At 52.8% G+C, this 14,553-nt stretch overlaps 1 protein-coding gene across 2 annotated transcripts in view; it reads right to left on the bottom strand.

Moving 5' to 3' along the window:
• SHB (SH2 domain containing adaptor protein B) overlaps nt 1-11,766 on the bottom strand; it is a 137,983-nt gene extending 126,217 nt beyond the window's left edge. The window contains exon 1 of one of the 2 annotated variants that reach the window (XM_032634910.1): nt 10,451-11,766. In XM_032634910.1, coding sequence (XP_032490801.1) covers nt 10,451-11,161 — 711 coding nt within the window. In that variant the 5' untranslated portion in view covers nt 11,162-11,766. The remainder of the gene's footprint in view (nt 1-10,450) is intronic. The other variant, XM_032634911.1, reaches the window with a different exon arrangement.
• Nucleotides 11,767-14,553: the final 2,787 nt, after the last annotated feature.

The following is a 14,553-nucleotide window of genomic DNA, read 5'->3' as shown; positions in this document are numbered from 1 at the left end:
TGCCTCCTCCTCGTAGCCCACCTACTGGTAGAGCCCCAGATGAGAAAGAACATTGGCAACAATCACAAGCGCTCCGTAATGAAACGCTCTGCTTAGCAAAACAGGCAGGTTCCAGCCTCCTCTTCACCCTGCTCTGGTGCCCAGCTGAGGCACACAACACAGCAGGTGGCCTCCCAATTTGGAGAATGGGGGCAATTTTCGACCAGTGGCAGGTGGCCCTTCACATCCAGCTCCCTGCCTCTTTCCTCTATCATGTGCAGTTACACCAGTCAATCCCCAGGCTCTGGCCACACCTGCTTGCGCCCAGCAGGGGTCCCTTTGCAATCTCAGTCACTGTCGACAGGACCCCTTCTGTCTGGGATGCCCCATGTGCACCTTCCTCTGGACCCACCTCCCAGATGACTTCCTCTTCCTGGTGGTTTCCCCCAGCCCCAGACAGAGGCCACCCATGCCTTCGCTGGGTTCTCAGAGTGTGTTTGGCTCTTAAGTCCCAGAATCAGGTGCTGGATCAACTCCACTGGCTGGACTATGACTGCACTTCCAGGGTCCTCCCATCTCAGCTAATGACAATTCACCCTCCCGGCTGCTCAAGCTAAAACCCGGAGTCATCTGTGACTCTCCTCACCCCTCACATCTCACATTTCATCTGGCAGGAAATCCTGCAGCTCTACCTTCAGAGCATGTCCTGAATCTGGTCTCCTCTCATCACCTACCGCTAGCACCCCAGTTCCTGTGGCTGAAGGTCCTCCTAGCTGGCCTCCTGGCTGGTCCCCTCCAGTCTATTCTCCAGTAGGCAGCCAGAGTGATCCTTTCAAAACCCAAAAGCCAGATGTCATTCCTCTGCTCAGAACCTCCACACTGACTTCCCATCTCACCCAGAGATAAAGCGAGAGAGGCCCGAAACACTCAGCCTCCCTGTCCCACCTCTCAGAACTCGTCTCCCCACTTCCTCTCCACCTGCTCCACTCAGTCATGCCAATCTCCCTGAAGCAGCCAGGCGTGCTCCTGCCTTGGACTTTTGCCCTGACTGTTCCCTCTGCCTGGAATGCACTTCTCTCCGAGAGCCGTGTGAATCACACCATCACACCCTTCAGCAAAGCCCTCTGAGCACCCATCTGAAACAGCACCCCACCCCAAACTGAGGCCCACCCCAGCTTTATTTTTCTCTACACTCTACCCGACATACTTTATTTGCTTGAATCCTCTCACAAGAGGGTAAACTCAGGGTAGCATGAATTTTTGTTTTGTCCACGGCTGTATCCCCAGCATCTAAATAGAACAATACCCAGCAGGTAGCCCATTCTCAACAATGTGTGTTTAATGAATGAATGAGGAGAAAGGACTTGGTATGGGCTCTCGGGGCCAGCTGAGGACTCGGAGTCCAGCCTGTAAGTGAAGGCCCAGCAGTGGACCAGCCCCGCCCCAGCCCACCCACCTATCAAGTCATTTCTCCCCTCCCCGGCCTTGGGAAGCCCCTTTCTGACCATTATTCTTAAGTTCTGCTTAGAAAACTCAGGGCCTGAGTCATTCCCCAGGGCCCTGACTAATTCTCTCTCCATCCCTTGGACCCACCTCCAAGATCCTTCCTCTACAGCATAATGGGAAATCCAGAGAGAGCTCCCCTTGGAGAAGATGGAAAGGAACTGAATGATTTAGAGGAAAATTCAGTTCTTCCTGGCTCATCAATTGAGAAAGTGCAAACTCTCAGGAAGCCAGTGCCTCCGAAAGTGAAACATTAATAGAAATATTACTGGAAAATACCAAACAGGAAGAGAAGGAAAATTCCATTGTGGAAGCAAGGTCCTCTGTCGATGCTCCTTAATGATCTCAGTAACTCGTTTCAGAATCAAAACACGGAAAGAACCGGAAATCAATCAGGCTGTCACCCTTCCTGTGGACTGGAGCTTTGGCCAAACCACCTCCACACCACCCCGGCACAAAGGGCACTGGGCTCAGAACACAAGGTCAACAGCCTGGCCACTGGCTCGGCCAGTTCCTGCTGGGAGGTAGGGTGGGCTCCATGCCTCCCTAGACCCTCAGTTTTTCCATCTGTAAAATGGGTGTTACAGCACCTTCCTCACAGAGTGACTCTTAGAGTCAAATTAATTATGGGTGTGAAAGTATCTTTTAAGCTGTGGAATACTCACCCAAATGTAGGAGTTTGGGTAGGTCCTACAATGCTAACAGAGGGGATTTTTATAAGAGTTTAAATCTAGCCACAAATAAGGCAGAGAAAATTCAGGTATGATATTGTGCAGCCTGAGGTGATATGGCACAGTGATTCAAAACAAAGACCCTAAATCCAGCTTCAAATCTCATCTCTGCCACTTACTAGCAGGGGGACCTTAGACAAGTTACTTAACCTCTCTGCCTCATGCTCTCATATGTAAAATGGGAATGACAGTAGCATCTACCTCAAGGGACTTTGGTGAGCAGTAAGTTAGCGCATGTAGAGCACAAAGAACAATGTCTGCCTTAGAGTATATGCAATGGAAGTACTGGCTAGTACTGCTATTGTGGAAAGCTCCATCAATTCAAATGACTACTCTTTCTTGATTCAAATGCCTCCTCCTCCAAGAAGCCTTCCCTGCTTTCCTCAGTTGAAATGAACGTCCTCCTGACCCTGCTTCTCCTTCAGCTCCACGGAATCAAGGCTATGCCCAGAACAGCTTCTGTGCCAGGATGGCTCTCAGCTCACCCACAATACTTTGTTTATAGACAAATTCTGCCCACACCACTTTGTTTATAGACAAATTCTGCCATACAGAGCTGTGTTCTAACCTTGGTTCCTGTGTCCTCACCAGAAAATAAGCTCCTTACAGGCAGGCACTACCCAACTCCTGGTTCATCCCTGTATCCACACAGCTCCTGACAGTCGCCGGCATATGGCAATTTCTGTCAACACAAGCCAAACAAGTTACAAGTCAGTGTGGCAGACACCACCGGCAGCCTGTCTCCATCCTGCAGGAACAGCCTCCCTCAGAAAGCTGATGGAGGTGCTGCCATCAGCCAGCCAGCAACCCAGCTCTCTGCTTCAAAGCCACAAATCCCAATTTATTTTCTAGGGCCCAGCCTGACCTACCCCTTCGCCACAGGCCACTACCACTTGGCTCTCTCAGCACAAGATGAGAAAGTAAGCTCCAAGTGAAACTGCCCAGGGAAGCACTCAACCACAGGCAGGTTTAGCTTTGCTTAAATGGCCAAAGGAAAACCCACTTGTCTCAGATTTGCCTTTTAACACCTATTTTATGGGTCAGAAATGCTTTGGGGGAGAGGACGAGGTAAAGTCTTGGGGGTTCAGTCTGGGGAAATCAGTCATGTTCTGAGGTTGTCAGATTAGAAGACGGTCATCTGATCTCCTTCAAGGAAACTTAGGTTCCTTGTTGACAAGGGCCAACATATCAGTTTGTTTTTTTTTTTTTCTTAAAAGAGCACACACAGCCTCGCCAGTCCTTGAATGAGAAGACAACAGTTACAAGACACACATCTTGTGATCTTGTGCAGCTGTCCCTTGGGAAGTGGCAACTCTGTGTGCAGAATTTCTCTATGAAATAACTCAAGTGCTGCATTAACATCTCATTTATGGAACTCAGAGGGAGGTGAGGGAGGGAGAGAGAAAAGCCAGCTCTGGGGAGCCTTTGGGGACCACCAAAGCCCAGACTGAAAGGGATGGGGGAGGGGGTGCAAGAAGAGGAGCATTAAGTGAAGGGGAGCAGGAGACATACAACACACATTTCAGTAAATATCAGAGTCTTGGGACTTCCCTGGTGATGCAGTGGTTGAGAATCCGCCTGCCAATTCAGGGGACACGGGTTTGATCCCTGGTCTGGGAAGATCCCACATGCCGCAGAGCAACTAAGACCGTGCACCACAACTACTGATCCTGCGCTCTAGAGCCCGCGAGCCACAACTACTGAGCCCACGTGCCAAAACTACTGAAGCCCATGCGCTCTAGGGTCTGCATGCTGCAACTACTGAAGCCCACACGCCTAGAGCCCATGCTCTGCAACAAGAGAAGCCACCACAATGAGAAGCCCATGCACCGTAACGAAGAGTAGCCCCTGCTCGCTGCAAATAGAGAAAGCCGGTATGCAGCAATGAAGACCCAACGCAGCCAAATAAATAAATAAATAAAAAATCAGGGGCTTCCCTGGTGGCGCAGTAGTTGAGAGTCCACCTGCCGTTGCAGGGGACGCGGGTTCGTGTCCCGGTCCGGGAGGATCCCACGTGCCGCGGAGCGGCTGGGCCCGTGAGCCATGGCCGCTGAGCCTGCGTGTCCGGAGCCTGTGCTCCACAGCGGGAGAGGCCACAACAGTGAGAGGCCCGAGCACCAGAAAAAAAAAAAAAGAAAAAGATTAAAAAATCAGAGTCTTACTATCTCCATCTAAATCATTGAAAGGAGAGGAACAAATTGATAAAAAAGCATATAGGCTTTGAATTCAGACTGAATAGGTATAAACTGGGCCCCATCACTTGGTAGCTGTGTTACATTAGGCAAGTTATTACCACTAAGACTCAGTTTCTTTAACTGTAAAATGGGGGCAATACTATCCATGGTAGAGGAATAGCACTAAAGGCCCCAATAGCACTAATGACCTGTCTGTATCCCTGTCCTCTGCCATGGGACTTCGCAGCTCCTCCTCTCTCCCCAAATCCCGGCTGGCCTTATGACTTGCTTTGGTCAACAGAATGCAGCAGAAGGGACAGTAGGGACAGTAGGCCAGTTTCTTACCTCAAGAAACTGTATGGGCTTCTGTAATTTCTTGGAACCCTGCCACCATCATATGAACAAGGCTAACTCGCTGTAAGATGAGAGACCACATGGAACAGAGCTTACTCGATATAGCCAAGGCCATCCTAAACCAGGCATCCCCATACATGTAAGAGAGCCTGGCTAGGACTGGCAGGGCAGCACATACACTCCACACTGACCTTAGATGCCTGAGTGAGCCCAGCTGAGGCCAGAAAAACTACTCAGCTGACGTGTGGGTTCATGGTCAATAATAAAGGCTTATCATTTAAAGCAGGGGTTGGAAACTACAGACCACAGGCCAGCTTCCCGTTTTTGTAAATAAAGACTGGATACAGCTACACCCTTTTAATTTATATATTGTCTAAGTCTGCTTTCAAGATACAATGGCAGAATAGTTGAATAGTTGTGATGGGGGCTGTCTGGCCTGCAAGCTAAGTTATTTACTAACTGGCTCTTTAAGAAACTTTGCTAACCTCTGGTTTAAAACCAGAGTTTGGCATGATTTGTTATGCAGCAATAGCTAACTGATACAGTACATAAACCCCTTCTCCGGTGATTGTGAGGATTCAAGGACCAATTAAGCGGTTAGCCTGAAGCCTGGAGAACATACTTCTCTTCTGGGGAATCAATGGGAAAAACTGGGTTTGATATGCAGTGTTTTTCTCACACTACTTTCAAGGGACAGGACTTCAAAGGAGAAAGTGTTCCAAGCCAAACCACAGCTACCAAGCTTGGCTCTTACCTTTCCAATCAATTACTTTCTCAGAACTGGAGAATGTGGCTGTTAACCAAATAGAAATGACTGACAGCTCATGCTTGACCCTGGCTTCAATCAAGCTATACATCAATGATTTGAAGTGAAAAGGACTGAAAGACAAGTCACAACTCCCCACAAAGACAGTGAGACACTCTCTTCCTGTTGTGGCTCCAACCTCCGTCTGCAACCTCCTGCCACACCCACCCTTCAGAGCCTCCAACCATTCTCTTGGCACAAGCCTCTGCATGGAGAAGCTCAAATGCTGCCACCCCCTGAAAGCCCTCCTTGAATTCACAGACAGAGTTGAGGCCCTCCCAGCCCTTTGCACACCCTTCTGTTCTGGCATGCCACATGTTGCGACACTGCCTCATTACCTGTCTCTGTCTCCCAGACTAGATCTTGAAAAGCTCGTGTTCAACTACAAACTGAAAAGCTTCCCTCTTGGAAAGCTGGCCACCACTTATTCTCTCTGAATTGCCCCCTGCTTAGCACGCTGCTCAGAAACTGTTTGCTGAGTGTTTAAAAAAAAAAAAAAAGTTGAACATGATATTATTTATTCCTTAGGAAACATGTTATTTAACTCAACTCTGTGGATGCTGACAAAATATAAATTGTTGGTACACATCAGCATGTATTTAAAACTTGGGGAACTGATGTCATGGTGCATCTTGACTTTCTCAGTTGCAGTGGAAACATTTACTTAATTTTGATAAAAGAAACAAGACTTCAGCAGAAAATACAACTGGATGAGCCCTGTTTGGCTGCACAAAAGGAGACCTACCAAGTTACTGGCCTCTTTGTCATCATTATTTTTTTATAAAGACAACCTGAAGGAATAATATTTCCACCTACTAAAGTTTCATTTTTCTCTTCCCAGGAGTTCAGGCCCTCACTGTGTCTCACTCGGACTGTATTGTAATTGCCTCCTAACTCCAAACCCATTTCCCCCAGACTGTGGCAGCTGTGTGTAACCTGGGATCCTCCTCAACCATAGCTCTGAGTCTATCCTTTTCCTGACTCAACAGTCTTCAAGGATTCCCCTGTGGGGTCTAAACTCAGGACCCCACGTATCTCACATTGTCACCTCTCATTCCCCAAGTGAGGCCCACTGCAAGAAAGCTCTAGTTTCTAAGAACACCCTCCACATTAAGGTTTCATACATATATTTGCACACACATACGCCCACACACATACATATATGGACACACATATGCATGTACACTCACAGCACAGGCACCTAAGTGCTCCCGCAGGCTGCAGTCAGCCTTCTCCCCAGCTCAAAGCTGCCTCCTAGGTGAAGACCTCACTAAATTCCCCAAGACAAAAACACTGGGAAACAAATGATGAAAGACAATGTGTGTAGATATCCTCCGGAGGCTTAGGCCAAAGATTACTGCCAAGTCTTTTGCAGCCTTTATTCCCTTCCTCCTAGCTCGCCCTTGTACCAAGAGATCTCTGAGCACAAAAGTAAGTGCAGGGAAAAGCTGGTTAAACTGAAAACACAGTCTGTTACAGATGATTCTAAAAGGGAAAATGCCCCAAACTGGAGGCTGGCTGAGTGGGGCATATGTGACCAGGTGTGTGTGTGCCCCGGGACTTGCCTGGGAGAATAGAAGGATGCCCAAGTATGTGTCAGAAGGAAGCACAGGTAACTAAGGGAAGCAGGAGAAGGGCCCCCCAAAGATAAAGCTGGTTGGGAGGTGGCAATGGAGGCCCTGAAAGGAGGATCTGTGGACCAATAGCTCCTACTCCCATGCCATAGCAACCCTCAACACAGGCCGATGTTAAAAATACAGGGCCTGGCATGCAGGTGGCACTCAGCAGCCCTAGGGGTTCTTGTCCTAACTCCTAACAACAGAAAAAAGGAAGCTGGGTCTGAGATTAAGTGGGCTAGAGTAGGTTTTCCTGGATCTGTGGGTGAGGGGCAGAAGGCGGGCTCTGGGGTGTTCAGGGCTGGATCTGCAGTACGCCTGACCTTCCAAAAGCTATCTGGCTGGAAATAATGTGAAAACCAGGCTGCCTCCTGGCTGCCTGGCCAGGAATCGGGGGTGGGTGTTAGCCCCGGATTAGGAGGCAGTCCCACACAGAGGGCAGAGATGAGGACATCCAGAGTCTGCATCCCAAAGCAGCTCTGACCAGAAGACCCAGAGGGAGGGTTAAGAAGCCACCGTTTCATTAGTGTTCTCTAAGTGTGGTCCCAGGATCAGCAGCAAAAGATCACCTGAGAATTTGTTAGAAATGCACATTCTCAGGCCCCACGCCAGGTGTGGTGACTCAGGCACTTCAGGCCATGGGTCCCACAATCTGTGTTTTAACCAGTCCTCCGCGTGCCAGTTTGAGAACCACTGCATACTATGACCCTTCCGGGCTCCTTCCCCTCCTACTCGTTAGAAAGAACATCTGGTAGCCACAATCCCTCCAACTCCAAGGATCACAACAACTTCTTAAAAGACCAAAGGGCTCAAAGTCACAACCTAGTATGTGAAAATACAGCCCAGAGAGATCTTTTTTTTTTTTTGACTGTGTTGGGTCTTCGTTGCTGCACACACGCTTTCTCTAGTTGCAGTGAGCAGAGCACAGGCTCTAGGCACGCAGGCTTCAGTAGTTGCAGCAGGTGGGCTCAGAAGCTGTGGCTCATGGGCTCTAGACCACAGGTTCAGTAGTTGTGGCGCACAGGCTCAGTTGCTCTTCGGCATGGGGAAATCTTCCTGGACCAGGGTTCAAACCCATGTCCCCTGCATTGGCAGGTGGATTCTTAACCACTGTGCCACCAGAGAAGTCCCCAGAGAGATCTTTTTTAAAAACCACATTTGCTCACATCATTTATCAGCTAAACGCCCTCACTGGCCCTCACTGTGCTTAGCTTTCAAGGTCCTCCCTCACCCGGGCCCTCCTGCCCCTCTGGGGTCCTGCCCAACTCTAACCTCTGAATTCTGGCCACAGGGCCTTTACCTGCAGTCCCCTACAGCACCAGGCTCTCTTCTGCAGCCAACCATAATAATGGTCCTCCCTGACCACGTCCCATCACGGCACTTATCATGCACACTGCGGCCTGGGCCACAGTATTCACTAGACCCTGCTCTAGTACCCAGCAAGGGAGAGCACAGAGAAGACCTGTAAGAAATATAAACAAGCCAAGTCTTCAACACACTTGACACTCCAGCTATAAAACTTATTATTCCTCAGTATTTGAAACAGTCTTAATTATAATTAGAAAAAACATTTACTAGAGTTCTGAAAACCATAAAGAAAGACTTCAGTGAGCAAGCAGAACGACAAGCAGTGGTAGAGAAAGGAGATTTGCCCACCTGGGGGTCATGGAGTAATGGGGGAAGGCACAATCTCTCTGGAGAGCTAGGGTGGGCCGTCCTTCCATCCCCAGGGACTTCAGGTTCTCCCAGGCCAGCACCTAGCCAAGCCTGGGCCACACATAAGGCAGCAGGGAGCCTCTCTGCTGTTTACCTCATAGATCAACCACAAACCCATAATCCTGGGGGCTCTCGGAGAAACCTCCTCTGTCCCCAAGGCAGCACCTGGCTTCCAGCTCTTCGTCATTTAGGTATGGCATCCTGGGTGCTTAGGAAGCCCAGAGTCCATGCTTCCCCAAAACTGGCCCAGAGGGAGATGGAATCCACCGACTGCCCACGATGCCTTCGGCAGACCCAGCAGGGGGAGGAGGCAGTACTCGGGGGACCTAGGACCTTGGGGGAGAGGAAGTCAGGCAGAAAAAAATCAGGAGGGGCATCCCCTTACTCCTCCTGCCTGGAAAACAAAAACGATCCCTTTCCAAGCACCAGCTGGCAGGTAGGAGCCTGTCTCCCTCCTGTCTGGACATCCAGTCCTAAAAGAAACTCAGACTCTATCAGTCTCCCCCAGCCCACACCTGGGCAAAAGTTTACCTTTGGGAGAACGTAGGGGGCCAGAGGAGAACAAGAGGGACAGCGGCCTGATAGCCATCGCAAGGCACTGGGCCTCAGATGTAATCAAAACACTGCCTTCCACCAGAAGTAGACAGAACAAGTATTATTTCATGGAGGAAAGGAGGGTGTCACAGGCGTGTGAAGGGGGAGGAGAGGGCCCCATCTGGCTGGAATTAACTAACCTGCTTCAAAGGTGGGGATCGAGATGGTCTGATTTGTTAGGGAGGGGGGTGTTGCACAAAATCGTCCCCCTCATCCCTGGGGCTGTATGGGGTGGGGGTAAGGTCAGGAACGAAGGTGAGGTTTTGGAGGGGTGGGTCTCCTTCCAGCTGGCTGGGTAGGCGGACCCCTCCCATGCGCGGCTGGAGGAACTGACAGGTCTAAGTGGAGCGCTCTTGTAGGCCAGCTCACTGCAACTGGAAGAGCACGCTTGGGGGTTCCCGGTGCAGCTCCACTACAAAAGGCCGTCCCATTTCGAAACCTGGCGCGGGGGGGTGGGTCAGGGCAGGGCGTTTAGAGGGATTTACATATATCCATTTAAAGACAGCCGGTCTGAATCTGCCATCGGAAATGGGTAATATCCGGCGAGTCCCTTCCCAGCTCTGGACCTCAGTTTCCCATGTATAGAATCGGGCAGGAGGAAGAGGAGGTAGACAAGAGTAAACACGCTTTTAAGTCCGTGACAGCTCTGCCTCTCTGACTTTCCTCCTCGGGGGTCTGAAGGGCTAGTCTCTTTCTTGGGCAAGGCTGGGCGGGGCGCTCTCGTCAGGCTACTTCCGAAAGGGGCACCTGGCTGTGGGCTCAGAGGTTTTGGCAGTAGCAGTGAAAGAGACTGTGTCAGGAGGCCGGCGATCGGGGGCAAAGCGCATGCAGAGGCAGAACTGGGAAGCACCGTTGAGAGGCCTGACCCCAAAGGTCCTAGCCCGAGTGGATGTAGGAACTCGAAACTAGAGCGGTGCCTCAGTTTACCCGTGCGCACAGTGGCTCTGGAACCTCGGGTGAGGCCGAGGGGCGCCTTACCTTGTCCTTCTTGCCGGCACCGCTCTCTTCCGCGGCCGAGGCGCCACACCTGTTGAGCAGTTTCTTGCCTCCGCAGGCCGTCGGGCTCCAGGTACGACCGCCTGAGCAGGAGCCCCCCGAGGGTTCTGCGGCACCGCCCGCGGCGCTCTCCACCTTAATGAGGCGGTGCTTGGGGGAGATGTAGCGCACCTCGGCTGGAGTGGCGGGCCGCCGCTCGCTGCTGCTGCGGTAGAGGTGAGGGGAGCCCGAGGACGAGGACGAGGACGCGGCGGCGCCCGCGCCAGTGGAGGCACAGCAGCAGCCCGCGGCGCCCGACGCGGACGAGGCCGAGAAGGCACGCTGCCCCCCGCCTGGCTCCCCGCCGCCGCAGTAGTCCAGGCGGCACATGGCGCGCAGTTTGCGCAGAGACGAGCCGGGTCCGTTGTAGGGGTCCTCAAAGTCGCGCTCCTTCTGTGCGCGGTACGCGCGGATAAGGTCGCTAGTGCTGCCGCTGTCGTCGGGCAGCGATCCCGACGAGGCCGAGAAGCAGGAGGCGGCGGCCGTACCGCAGGACGCCGAGGTGGCCGAGGGGGCCTGCGGCACGGCCTGGGGGGTCTGCGAGGGCCGCTCGCCCCGGCGCCGCTGCTCGCGGTAGTCGGGCCGCGGCGGCTGCGGGGGGCTCTTAGTCTTGCTGTTGCCCAAGCTGAAGTACTTGTTCAGCCACTTGGCCATGGCGAGAGGCCGCCTAGGGCCGCGGCGCGGGAGCCGGGTCCGCCGCCGCGGCCATTCGGGGGGCAGTGCTGCCGCCCAGGTCCCTCGGCGCCCCCGCCCCGGCGAGGGGCGTCCGGGGCGCCCGCTCCCGACGCCAAGTTCAAGTTCTCTCCGCCGCCTCCTGCCGGCCGCTCCCGGGCTCCGGCCGCTGCAGCACCGCCCTCCGCCTCCTCTGCGCGCCTCCCAGGCTTCGGATCTCGTGCCCTTCGCGGGCACGTCTCATGGGATCCGGCCGCGGCCCCACAGATAACTAAAGGCCCGGGCGCCCCCCTCCTCGGACGCTCTGGCCGTGCGCTCCGCCACGGAGCGCGCTCCTGCCCCGTCGGAACCGCAGCCACCGCCTTGGCCCGGATTCCCGGTACTGCTGGAACTTGTCGGCGTCCTCGGCCCCCCACTTCTTCCTTCCCGAGAACGCTGTAGCGAGCTCGGCACCCGGCCGGCTAGCAAGCGGGCCGGAGAGCGAGCGAGCGAGCAAGCGACGAGGGAGGGAGGAGGCAGCCGGCGCCCGCCCGAGCCCGCGCGCCCGTGCCCGTCCCGGCGGCGCCTGCTGCTGCCGCTGTCGCCGCCTCCCGAACCGCCGCGTGTGTGACACTCGGGCCGCCAGCGCCCGCCCCGCGCTGCGGCCCCGCCCTCCCTGGGCCCGCGCGCGCCCCGCCCCCATCCCGCCCCCGCAGACCCCGCCCCACCCACCCCCACGCCTCCTGCTGCCAGACCTCGGCCCTGGCTCCGCCCCTCTTGCGCCCGGGTCCTGGGCAGAAGCAGCTCCCCTCTTCAGCACGCGCCACCTCCTGTGGCCGCCTCGGCGCCAGGCCCTGGGTCTCGCCTGAGGGCGCCGGGGTCCCGCGGCGCAACCGGCCCCGTCTCGCTGGCAGTCCGCCGCCTCCTAGGGCGAGAGGTTGCCAGCCTAAGCCTGCAGCGCGCAGAGGCCAAACCCTTCCCCGGGACCCGCGCGCTGTGCTACCCAGGGATCCCCACTGTTGGGAACACGAGGCTTTTCTAGTTTACGGCGTGACCCGCTTGGAGGAATTGCGGTGCCGAGACCCCTTAGGGACAGGGTGTCTATTCCCTACTTAAAGGGACGAAGACTCCGGTTCAGCCCACTGTGCCAGACCTTCGGAGGAATCCTTATGCAAATGAGCGTTTTAACAATCCAGATGACGGATGCGGCCAGGATAGGCGGCAGGGGTCCGGCCCCCCACCAGTTGGAGAGCCAAGCTAAGGGGAGGTCGGAATGTTTGCTTACCTTTTCACATCTGAGGAAGTCGTGGCTTTAACTCTGTTCACGGCCAACCTGGCAGAGCGAGCTGTGGGAACGTTTAAAGCCTAAGATTGTAGGAGCTGGCAAGGCTCCATTTAATCCAGGGCCCTCATTTTACAGACGGAGAAACTGAGGCTCAGAGGAAGGTCACCCAGGTGGGCCTGGATGCCAGTTCCCGGTATGGTGGCGCCGAAATTGTGTCATTTCTACTAGTCTCTGCTTTGCAATTTCAGGTCGTCCTCTGATTATTAAAATGCGGAAACTGAGGCCGAGTGAGGAGCACAGCTTGCTTGGTAAAGCTTTTCCTGGGAGGCGGCATATGCTCTGCCGAGGAAGAGGAGCTGCCTAGAAATGAGGTAACTGCCAGTAGAGCCGGTGCTCCTTTGAATTAGGCTAATCAAGCTCCAGAATATGGCATACCCTAAGGTATGAATTGACACCTGAGAAATTCTCTAAGGATGCTAACTTATTAGGGTTATAGTCCAAATCATTAATTACCTCCACTGGCAACCTGTATATTATAGATGGGCTTTGAGGGAATCTATTTTTTCCTGTATCCCTTAGGTAAAGTGGGACCTGTTAGGTCAGGGAGCAAGGCCAGTGACTCTTTTGGCCAGAACTGGAGGTGGAGGCCAGACTCGCAGTCTGAGGCTCTTGGGCAGGGAGGGCCTCTTCCCCTGCCTGAGGCCACCGTGGGGCAAGTGGCAGAACCTGGACTCCAACTTGGGTCTTACTCTGAAGGCTGTGCTCTGTCCACTCAGCCACAAACAGTGATGCAGTGGAATTGAGTGCAAACTGTCCCTTCAGGATCAAGCTATTTGCTCTTCCCCTCTGGTCAGACAGGACTGTCATCCTCTATGAGCCAGTTAAATTTTACAAACCCACTATATGACGCCATAGTCACAGACATCATCAACAACTACACAGCCCCTTCATTGCCTGAGATCTACTTTTTTAGAATTTCACAGCAAATAATCTATGATGTGTGTGGGGGGGTGTTTGTGGGGTGTCTGGAGGATGGTGAGAGGACCCAGAAGTTGACCTGAGCTAAGATGTTTATTTTGGGTGTCCCTAGACTTAACTATCTCAGATTACCCTTTCACTCATTCCTCTACTGTATAAGCACTTAATTATCCCACAAGTAAGAGAGGCTCAAATAGAAAACCTGAAAGGCAAGGACATTCTCCTTGCGAGCCCCACCTTTCAACCAACCACAAATCCTCTCCTGCTCCCTTCCTTCCCATCTCTGCTTCTAGGTTCAGGAAGGAGGAATGGCCAGATCCTGGCAGCAGGCCAGGACACCCTGGGCAAGAGAGTCTTCTCCAGGATCTGGAAACTTGTTCCCTGCACGTGGGTTGCACATGGAAGAGTGATCTCTGCCTTTTCCAAAGGTTTAGGAAGAGAAGTTATATTTCACAACTTATATTTCCCATTTCACTTTCAGCAGGCCATGGGGTCAGACCCACTTTTCCATGTGATGCCTCTGCTGGGGTATAATTTGCAAGCCAAAATTATTGTAATGCTATAGTATTATGCCAAAAACTTCCAGAGCACTTGTGTGCTCAACCCCTACATGTTCTGTATATAATTAACCCTTCTCAGCATCCCTACAATCTCGTGTTATTCCCAGTTTACAGATGGGGTAACTGACCTAAGGTAGTATTTATTTCAAGCAGGCAAAAAAACACATGGATGTTTTCCTTTGGGAACTAATAGTGACATCTTACAAGACTCAGAGTCAGAAATAATCAGTCTGAAAGGAAACAGAAAAGTTCCCGAAAGACGATGTTGGAGAAGCAGTGTGTCAAATGGTTAGAGGAGACAGGGACTTGTAAGAAAAGGATCAGAACGCTATAGATGGTTAGAGCTGGACAGACTCTTCAGAAAGCCAGCCACCCCATTTCAGAGAGAAGGCGGACCAGTGAAGGGAAGAGGTTGAGTCAAGAGGCATGGCTGGGATTGGCATCCAGTGTCTTTGACATCACAAACCCAATTCTATGGCCATCATTCTTGGCATTTTTTACTTTTATATCCCCCCTTCTTGTCCCCAGTTTTCTTATTGGAAGGGTTGGGTGTGGTCCTGTTCCTGTTTCTG

Source organism: Phocoena sinus, chromosome 6, assembly GCF_008692025.1.
Source record: "Phocoena sinus isolate mPhoSin1 chromosome 6, mPhoSin1.pri, whole genome shotgun sequence".
Classification (NCBI taxonomy): domain Eukaryota; kingdom Metazoa; phylum Chordata; class Mammalia; order Artiodactyla; family Phocoenidae; genus Phocoena; species Phocoena sinus.
The sequence above is the reverse complement of the archived record's forward strand: the minus strand, read 5'-3'. Positions and strand labels throughout refer to the sequence as shown.